The 11,044-nt window shown below is 39.1% G+C and overlaps 1 protein-coding gene across 2 annotated transcripts in view; it reads right to left on the bottom strand.

Moving 5' to 3' along the window:
* Positions 1-5,336: 5,336 nt before the first annotated feature.
* FAM91A1 (family with sequence similarity 91 member A1) overlaps positions 5,337-11,044 on the bottom strand; it is a 54,378-nt gene continuing 48,670 nt past the window's right edge. For both annotated transcript variants that reach the window (XM_085221648.1, XM_003205269.5), the window contains exons 22-24: positions 10,750-10,873; positions 9,619-9,688; positions 5,337-8,480 (exon numbers count right to left, since the gene is read on the bottom strand). In XM_085221648.1, the coding sequence (XP_085077774.1) occupies positions 8,286-8,480; positions 9,619-9,688; positions 10,750-10,873 (389 nt within the window). In that variant the 3' untranslated portion in view covers positions 5,337-8,285. The remainder of the gene's footprint in view (positions 8,481-9,618; positions 9,689-10,749; positions 10,874-11,044) is intronic.

Raw genomic sequence — 11,044 nt, 5'->3', positions numbered from 1 at the left:
ATTCATCTCTAAAAGCCGGAATTTGTTTGTAGATAATAACCCAGTTCTACAAAATATACATAAATATTTTTTCCAAATGAATCCTGACTATAGAGGATGGCTGCAGTCTTCACCAGATATACATGGTGATATAAGCACATTTAAACACACACAGAATAAAATAAACCAAACACTTGATCACAACTGACAACTTCGTTGAAGCATTTGAAGATTTTTTGCCATTTATCTTCCAGTGTAAGACTTGACAGGCAATTTGAAGCGTCCTATTAAATTAGCTGCTATTTTTAGACGTTGGAAGCCATAACCAAGCACAGAGCCCACTTCAAGCAGATGAAAGCTGAGACCACATGAGGACAGAGGGACAGGCAGCTCTGATATACCAGCGTAGGACCCCAAGTGGGCATCTAATCCCAAATGGAAAGCAACTCCGTTCCAGAAACATGACTCAGCTTTGAGAAGGAATTATCCTCTTTCAGAGATGCCATTCAACTCCTGGATATAGAAAAATAGCTGCACAGCCCCACCTATTCTTTCCATTCTACTTCAGCCAGACTTCTTCCCTTGAAACTTACCTCTCCTGCACAGAAGTCAGTACAGAAAAACCTGTCTCCAAAAGGCCTGTCATAACTTTCTTCAGCAGCAGAGTATGTAGTGCTTAACCAAACCAACTGATCCTTCATGTATTTTAAGAAATCTGTCTGACTGAGCTCTTCACAAGCAAATGGAAATCTATTGAGAGCATTTACTCCCAACTTCTTTTTCTTTGGGTCTAGTAAGACCTGCACAGCACGAATCATTTCCCCATCTCTCCTCTCCCCCCTCCCACAAAATATTACCTACATCTCACCACTGAAATAGCCCAGAAAAAAGGAAACAAAAAGGCCAAAGTATAACCCGTTGCTCGGGGGAACACCAGTCCACAAATGACATGGGATAACTCATCACGCCGTGCTGCCAGCTGTGTGGCGTGACCAACACCACAATTAGAGCAGCAGGGAGCCCTGCCTCATTTTGCTCACCTGGGATGGTCCAAAGGGATCGGACATGGGATGAGACTCCACTTTTGGGGACCTTTCAAGTGCAAAGGGACCAGGCACCATGCCAAGCAAAAGGAGAAGTCACTTCTACTCTGTAGTCCTTGCAAAGACCAAGCAACAAAGCAGGCCAGGAACTGAACATCTTCCCAACAAGCTCCTCCATCCCCTGCATCAGGTGATTCTGCCAGGAGGAGGGGAGGAGAGGGATGGATTTAAAAAACAAGAGGTTTTTTTTTTTTTCTAGAAACAAGAGTTTCTGCGTTGCTGCTCTCACTCTTAGCCTGGGAAGAGCAGAAACAAAGAACTTCTCTAAATAGATTAGCATTTCATTTTTTGATGCAAGAGTGCACTCTGTTGGTTTGGATACGCCTTGTCTGCTGTTTACATCCTATTAAAACCTTGCCAGGCAGCAGTCGGTACTTTTCCAGTAGCAGCAGGAGAGTGGTGCCACTGGCAAGGAGTTAAAAATCAGTTTATGACAAAAATAATAGTTTGTTCTGCACCATGAGAAGGGCAATATCCTGATACTTCCCTCGATAAGCAAAGCATCTGTTCTGTCCAGCTCAAGCAAGCACTAGAAATAACTTTCTACATGTGATGCTAATTTTTCTTCCCCAGTTGTAAGGCTTCCATCCTCACGGAGCTTCTTTCTTTAGCACACATCAATTTACATAAACTATATTAGTTCCAGCAAGGAGGAGCACACATTTATGAAGTAATAGTTCAGAGGAGTGCATGTCCTGCAGACACATCTCTATGCTGCAGGAAAAAAAGTAGTCCATTACACATATACACAGGGGCCATGAAATTCCCAGTGCAGTAAAAACAGCACTTTCTATCCAAGATCACTGGTATCCAGATCCACTGGTTTCCATAACCAGAAGCTGACTGGTGCGCCCTCAGGAATGGGTTTGTAGCCAAAGCCAAGCTCTTTGAGGCTGCTGGCTTTGTACAGGGATTTACAACACCTTGCTTAAAACAAACTGCCCCAGGAGCAGTAGGCTCCATCAGCTGATTCCAGAGGCTTTGACACAGTGCTTTCATCATAGAATCATAAAATCATATTATCAATAAGGTTGGAAAAGACTTCTAAGATCATCTAGTCCAACTGTCCACCTGATCACCAACATGGACCACTAAACCACATCCCTCAGTACCACATCACCATGTTTCTTGAACACTTCCAGGGGCAGTGACTCCACCACCTCCCTGGGCAGCCCATTCCAGTGCTCAATCACTCTTTTGGAGAAATTTTTCCTAATATCCAACCTGAACCTCCCATGGCACAACCTGAAGTCATTCCCTCTCAATCACTAGTAAGCTGGGTCAGAAGATAATCTCCAGATCATCCTGTCCAAAAGAAGTAGCTCCATTTCATTTCATCTTGCTTCACTCATACCACACAGCATCCTCACCCCCATACAGCCAGCCTGAAGATGAATATACAGAGCACTCCAATTTTAGATGCCGCCATCTGCTTGATAATGGATTTGATATGTATCCACTCTGAAGAATAGCCACGAAAACACTGTATCTCCTCCCCTGTTCTGAAACATTACCATGTGTGTGTCACTGTGGATAAACCTTCATGTTCATCACCGATATCTATTCAGTCTCCTCAGGCCATATTCTGCACAGCTGTAAAATCAGCTCTCAAGGAAGAAAGTGAGAAGTATTGGACAAACAAAGAACATTTGCCCACATTACCAGATTTGTTAGCCAGAGAAAATGATATTTTAAGAACTTTCATATGGAAATTAAGTTAATACTGCTAATACTGCCCACTAACTGATAAGCTAAGGTAAACTTAAAAAAAAAAAAAAGAAAGGAAAGCAAAGCAGACTGTAGTTAGTGGTGGTTCAGGAGTTGCAATTCCCCAGGATCTGAGCTGAGCCAGCAGGCAGTGGCATGAAGCTGAGCAAAGTTCAGACACTCACAGGGTAGTTCAGCCTCATAGGAGCACAAGCTCTAGCACACTGGCAGCCACCACTGCTGTGGTTGTATCCATCTTACATGAGCTGGCAGAGCCAGAAAGGTCTGATCGTGCTTACAGTATTTTCTAGCAGTAGACACAGAAGTGACAAAATAAGTCAAAATAATTAATCAACTCAAAATCAACCTCATTTTTGTCTCAGTCAACCTTAAGCTAATGCTTAAACTAAGACACACTCTCATATGTGACAATGCTTATGGAGATACTTTGTGTACCAACAAGCTGCATGACAACTGACGAGTGTCATTCATCAAATCAATATTTGCCAAAGGCTTGGTCCTATTATTTAGTTGGTTTTATAGGCAGCTAGACGATATTCTGCAAGTAACATTTTAACCAAGTCTATTTTCTTGAATCTCTTAATCTGGTAAGAAGAGCTCTGATAATTACATAAAATTGCCTTAGCTTAGAAATGTTCTAAAAGAAAGAAAGAAGGAAAGAAAGAAAGAAAAATAAATCCATTGTTTTTCACTGGCTCTGCCTGTCCCTGAAGTCAGGACAATAGCAGAAATAGTGGCACCTACACGGTGTGTAGAAACCTCAACTAGCTGAGTCCTGTTCTATCACTGCCATAAGGGTATGAAGATGGAGGGCAAGGTGTGTGAGGAGCAGCTGAGGTCCATGGGTTGCTCAGTCCAGAGCAGAGGAGCTGAGGGGAGGCCTGATGGCAGCTGCAGCTCCTCACAGGGAACAACAGGACCCGAGGGAACGGCATGGAGTTGCGTCAGGGGAGGGGCGGGTGGGGGTCAGGAACAGGGTCTGCACCAGAGGGTGGTGGGCATGGCTGAGTTCAAGGAGGATTTGGACAATGTTCTCAGATATTGGGTTTGAACTTTGAGTGGTGCTGCGTAGAGCCAGGAGTTGGACGCAGTGATCCTTGTGGGTCCCTTCCAACTCGGGCTATCCTGTGATTCTATGATCAGTCACACTGGAATATAAAGGTAAATGTGCATACGAATTTCAGAGTATTTATAGCTACTTGATCTAACTTTAAAAATTACAGGAGTGAAACTCCATCATTCATTTATTCTATGTTTTTATACATTGGTTATAAAAGCAATACAGCCACTGGCTTAGATGAGTTCAGTAAGCTGGAAGATAAGCCACAGGGTACTGTCACAGTTCTGCTCTTGCCTATTCCCCAGTCAGCTCACACCCTCAGCACCTCTCATTTCTCCTGTTGTCATCAGGACAAGCTGTAGGTGTCCCTGTTCGTTGCAGAAGAGTTGGACTCGATGACCTTTAAAGGTCCTCTCAAACTCCAATGATCCTATGTAGTTTTACAAAAAAATTTTGTTCTGCTATATTGTTTACCTGCTGTAAAACTGGCTGCATGTTCTGCTATATCAGCTCTCTCTTGAATTCTCTTGAATTGTTTCAGGTACTGAACTCTGCCCTACTTTAAAGCTAGTGTATGAGATGGCTTCCTGTATTTTGTAATCGAGAACACAGAATAACGGAGATTGAAAAGGGCTTCAGGAGAGCTGCGGTCCAACCTCCCGCTCAGAACAGGGTCAGCCACAAGCTCAGGTAAAGTATGTCAGGGCTTCAACCTGCCTGTTCTTGAAAATCTCCACAAGTGGAAGCTGCATAATGCCTCTGGGATACTTGTTATATACATCCCAAAAGACATACACAAATCAAAAAGAGCTTCCAGTGCAACATCGCTTGCCTCTGATATCATCCTGGTTTAAGTCAGATTGCAGAGTAAAGAAGGGAATTGCTTTAAGCTGAAATCAGTCTTTAGTCAAGGAAAATGGGTAAGACAATACCTGTGACTGTTTCAAAATATCTAAATACTGCAGGCTATGGCTGAAGGTGGAGACATACATAACTTCTTATCATAGAATGGCTTGAGTTGGAAGGGACCTCAAGGATCACCAAGCTCCAATCCTCATACCTAATACTAGACCAGACTGCCCAGGGCCCCATCCAACCTGGCCTTGAACATCTGCAGGCATGGGGCATCCTCAACCTCTAGGCAGCCTGTTCCAGCACCTCACCACTCTCATAGTAAAGAACTTTGCCCTGATATCCAACCTAAATCTTCCCTCCCTCAACTTAAAACACTTCCCTCTTGTCCTGCCGTTATCTACCCATGTAAAGAGTTATGCTTTCCCTTCTAGAGGTTAAGTACAGGGTACAGGAGAGACTACATGAGAAAGGGTTTTCCCTTGATAAAGCTGCATTTCTGCAGAAGTGCAAGTATATGGAAAAGATATTTTAATAACATTGGGCAGTCTTGAGCACTACAATGACAAAGTGATATTTTACTGCTGTGCACAAGACAACAAAACTACTGCACATGGTTTTACCTACGGCAGTTTATTTGTAAACAATTGTTACATGTGCCAATAATTTAATTGAACACAGACTGTACATTTCAATGTATAATGTTAAGAATGTCACACCAGAAGAATTCAACTGTATTCAGTTACAGCCATACTTTAAAAACCTTCGAAATACAAATCATCAAGAATACTGTACAAGCAAAAGGAAGATCAGAGAACAATGGTGGGGGAAAAAAAAAAAAAGAAAAAAGAAAAAAGAAATAATATATCATGATCAGAAATCTGAGAACAAATAACATACACTTTCTAGTTGGCTCTTGAAGACCTCCGGGTACACTCATCTGGAATAAACACAACTTGGGTTGTGCCAGAGCACAAAGCCAACCTCTCCTTGACAAGTTAAAAATAGATCTTGCTGAAGACAAACTTCAAACAATTTGCAATGTTATAATGCGTGAGATTTTTCACTGACTTTCAATAAAACTACCTGAAGAAAAGAAACTGATTTCATTAGACTTTATTTGCAATACAATATAAAATAGATTCTTTTGGTATGAAGATCTTGGAGACCTTATTTTTTACACCACATTTAAAACAAAAATCACATACTTTGAGTCTCTGGACCATCCCAAGCACTGGAACCGTAGTCGAGTTACAGGTATTTTATGAACTTCTTTGGTTGCAATCTATTCAGTAAACTTCAAATATGAAGACTTGAACATTCAAGCTCTAAACTAGTGTTGAAGCACCTAAATTATAGTAGCTGGATTTCTAAGAATTGCCAACATATCTGGAATTTTCACCATTAACAGCAAGATTTGTGGATATTAAACAACTCTGAAGAACAGACTATTTTTATTTAGAAGCTAGTAACATCCTTCACTCAGTAACACTGAAGAGTACGCAGTGACGAGAAAATTTAATGCATTCTTAGACTTTCATACAGCAGATTTAACTCATACTATCATCAATTCTGTGCTTGTATAGACACTGTGCGTGGCAAAATTTAATACAATATGCCAAACTAGCTCATCTATCACAGTTCACTGTAGCACTGAAAGTATCGCCTATGGTACTGAAAGTGTAAATCATAATCTACTGCTTAGTTCCCCTACAGCGCTCAATTTTGAATTAATCTTCACATAACAACTCTCACAGTAAGCCTATATTCTCTGCAATTTCTAGCAGACTGACGTTCAGTTCCTCTTCAATTCCTTTGAGGGAAATACAACAACTTAAAAAAAAGACTATGAAAAAATAAGCACTTCCAGTACAAAAGTAACTGTAGTGTAAATAATTTTCTGTAATCTAGCTCTGTAATTTGCGCAGAATACTAAATTCAGTTGCTGATGGTAAAATACATAACACAACAGATGTAAAAATATATATAAAAAGAAAAGAGCAGCAATGAGCAAACTGTAGTACTACAGACGTCCAGTTCTTAAAGCACACATCCCACACTTACACATCAGGAATGTATATAATGCCAAGGAGAAAATAAAGGGACTTTCACAGTGTCAGCTGCAGTCACTGCATTATTCTATTGTGGTACACTTTCCCTTTTCAAATTTGTTATATGTTTTCTTACAGCTACAAAGAACAGGATGCAAACCCAAACATTGTCATTTTTCTCCTTGTTATTTTCCAGCATTATCAATGCCACAGATTCTTGGTCCGTTACATAACGTAGGCTAGCAATGACAGGATGGTCGTCCTATTCTTACATTATTTATATCAAGGCAGTTCCAGCAAAGAAGAGAGCTGGCAGAGTTCTTAGCCACCTGGATTAAAGGTCTTTAGTATTCTACATCTCTTGTTTCCTTGTGTGCTAAACAGGACAGACTTTTTTTTAAGCTGGAAAGAAGTTGTTAATGCCTAATATAAACAAAATGAAATCATGACACATAATACCATCTCCTGCAAATAGAGCCAGAACATTATTTTAGATGAAACAGTGCACTGTTAATGTTTGTCAGAATGAACAGCTAATGGTTAAAAAGAAAACAGATTCAGAGAAGTCTCTGCCTACACAACTTCTGCTGCTATCTTCCTTTGTTACGGACAGTCATGAAAAAATTAAGAGATCTTTTCTTTCAAACATTAATCAACAGAACATATCTAGTTATCTACCTTGAAGTCAACTTACAACATCAAGAGCAATCATCAGCAATGTCAAATAACAAGGTGGAACCAATTCACAGTGTGTCCCAAATCTCCAACTCCCGGTTTCATACACAGAGTAAAACAAATCCATTATTATAAAGAACGCTACAGAGAGGGCCAACCACTTCAGCCTTCCCACAATTCCACATCTCCACTGAATCTTACCAGAGATGAAAGCACACCATCCATCTTCAAAATGGCCTTAATCATCAATAGGGCTTAAAGCTGGCTCTAACATAGACCCTGAAAGCATCAAATTTCCTACTGTGCTGATTTGTCAAGGCCACAGTATTAGGGTGAACTTCATAATTCAACAATTCTTAATGCCCCGTATCACCATGATACATTTTTTAAACAGTTGGTATCACTGAGCTTTTAGAGGAAGAGCCAAATCTCCTACCTTTATACAGAAAGGCTTTCATTATTACAGTACAAAACTAAACAGAATTTATGTCTGAGTAACGAACATAGAAAACTACTATTGCAATTTTGTGGTGACAGCATAGAAATTTAACAATCATCAGAAAGCCTACAAACAGCATGTTTCATTATAAAAGAAAGATTGTCTCAAGATAAAAATAGTGCTGACAGCTAAAAAGCTCTCTGTTGCAGCAAGATATGCAGTAATGAGTAACAAGCTCTAGACAGTTTAAGCAATTCCCCAATACTGCAACACAGCATGTTTTTGTAACACTACTTTTACACGGGTTATGCTGCAGCAACAGTACACTTCTTAGTGGTTGGCACTATAAAATAACCATAATAGAAGAAAGGCATAGAGTGATCAATGTGTGAAAATCTCTATTTGACCTGTTCCTTAGAAGTGGTTGAAATAAAAACTGAGGAAGGGGACCGTCCGTTCCATTCAGATAATACACCTTCTTTGAACATGAGATTCTTGGCAGGAAGTGGAACACCCATATCTGCAGAAGTTGGCTGCAAAATTGAACTTGAACAACCAGCATCATGGAGCTGATCCAGTGTTGAAGTACTTTCCTAAAAACAAAAATTAGTAAACTACCTTAAAAACAAGAGAAATAATGAAGGATTTAATAGCTAGAATATAACAAGCTCTTCCAATCAGCAAATTTAGTTTCCTGAAGTGTGCTTATTAATCCAAATCACTATGAAAGTAAAAATAGAACAAAGGAAAGCATGAAATAGGCACACAGATGCCTCGGTTACATCTGTGTGCACATATTTATGTTCCAAGAAGCCCTCATGGAAGGCTGAGACTTAAAAATTAGGGGAAGATCAAAGCAAAGCAAATATGCAGCTATGAAATCTTCATGACAGCTCTCACAGCAGTCTGTGTGTTAAGCACTGCCACAATCTCATATTGTGCTAGGAGATGTGTGTGTATATATATATATACACAAATATATACACATTCATATATATATGAATATATATATATATGAATATATATATATATATATTCAGAAGCACTGACTTGATCATAGCATGAGTAGACGTATTTCCCATAAGTTTGGTTTCTTAGCTTAAAAAAATAACTTCAGTATTTTTCCCCTCCCTATACAGATAAATCATCTGTATAAAAAATGCATCCCAGAGACAGAATCTAAAAGGTTAGGAAGAAGTCACTTGAGACTGATGGACGGTTTTTATGGCTTCAAACTTCTGGAAACCTTCAACATTCTCAAGAAGAAATGGTTTCAAGAACACACCTTTTGTAACACTACCTAGGGTAAGTAACCTGCAAGTTTCTCACCCCACTGAAAGGATAGAATTTTAGACAAATGTATCAAAGCACAAGCAACTAAGATTCCATGTCATACGTGGACACATCTTGCTAGCATGTATTTCCATGCAGAACTACAGGAGGCTATGGAGCAAGCATTTCTCCTCTCTTTCTATGCAAGGTCCCCCTTTCTGCCTTTGCCCTTCCCCCAGCATCTGTATTTTTACATATTTATACTCATTCATCATCAGGGAAAGGAAGAATTTGAATTTTACAGCACTTAATACAGTGGCCACTTACAGGAGGGTAAGAAAACAACAACAACAAAACAAATACCACACACACGTTCCTATTCAGCAAAAAATAACAAAGGAGAGCAAAGAATATCACATAGCTAATAGAATTATTTACTTGTTGGTTATTCCTCCTTACCTGGAATGAATGAACAAAATTTAGGACCTGCAAGGACAGCTTTCTACTGGAATGTAACAGTTTTTGAAGGCTGTAAAAAGTGAAAGAGAAGAATTTATTTACAAATACAGAAAATCAAAATATATGCCATAAATTCCCAACCTTCCAAGGTGCCCTGATTTAATCTAGTAAAGAATTATCATGGTAAACTGCTCAAAAATTACTTTTGTAGTACCAGGCATTACATGACAAAATAAAAAGCTTTCAGACAGGAAGCCTGACAATAACATTAGCACTGATGAGGTACTCAAATCATCTCATGTGCTTGTGAGTCCAGCCAGCTAAATCCTATTTTCCTGACTTATTGTGTTAAAACAGAACTACTACAATTGAAAAAAATATTATTTCACATAAAATACATTAATAAATTAGACTGTAACATGTTTTCTTCTTATAAAGGACATTATTGTGGATTTCAGAAGCAGGTATGTGATATACTGTTAAAAGCAAGTCAGCTACTATAATAAAATACGTAAGCTATGTTTTCAAGCAGTCTTTTATTTAGTTTCCAGAACCACATCCTGGAGAAAAACAAACAAACAAACAAAAAAAAGAAAAGAAAAAACCCACGTTGCTGGGTGAGTAATCTTTCATAAAGAAAAGCTATTGTCAAAAGCAGAAGTTAGCTTGATCATAAGGCAGCACTAAGCTTAGGAAATAAAATGCCAAAATCAAAGAAAATTTCTACCAAAACCAAATGCATTTTACATCCAATTACTATTAAGAGAGTTTTTTGGGACGGGTCAGGTGGTGAAGAAAAGAAGTCTGTGGTAGGCCAGGAAGGCATTCTAAACTTACCTGATGTTCACATAGCTTCCTAGAAATAATTTATTTTCTATCTTACAAAAACAAACTGAAAAGCAAGCCTATTTTTTTTTATTGGTCTAAGGTTCACTAGGCATTAACATTACAGTTGGTACCCTAGAGTCAAAAAAGGTTGACACCATCACCTTACACACTTGAATTAGGATCTCTACGAAACTTAAACGGTTCTGGTCCAATTGTCATCAAGCTGTAGATACCCAAATCCTTTTGCAGGATCTCAGGACATAACACAACTATTAAACCTGCAGCTGGTAAAATAAAGCTCACCTTTCTTTTCTACATAATCCATGAGTGGCAATTTTTCTGCAGACTTTCTGATTCAACTCAGAGCTGAAGAGAGGAATGCCAAAGCATAATTCCAGAGGAACCCATTCCAGTTCTGATGTGGGTACTAAAGAGACAAACAAATTAAAAAAAAAAAAAAAAAAAAAAAAAAGAGAAAGCAAATATTGATCCCAGAACCAATTCTGTCAGGTCAGATCTATTCTCTCAGATCTAAAGGACAATTCATGCTTTTTTGAGGCAGTTTATTTACTCAACTGCTCAAAGATTTAAGGGAATC

The sequence above is a fragment of the Meleagris gallopavo genome, chromosome 3 (assembly GCF_905368555.1).
Source record: "Meleagris gallopavo chromosome 3, MGAL_WU_HG_1.1, whole genome shotgun sequence".
NCBI classification, from domain to species: domain Eukaryota; kingdom Metazoa; phylum Chordata; class Aves; order Galliformes; family Phasianidae; genus Meleagris; species Meleagris gallopavo.
Note: the sequence above shows the minus strand (reverse complement) of the source record. Positions and strands in the feature narration are given on the sequence as shown.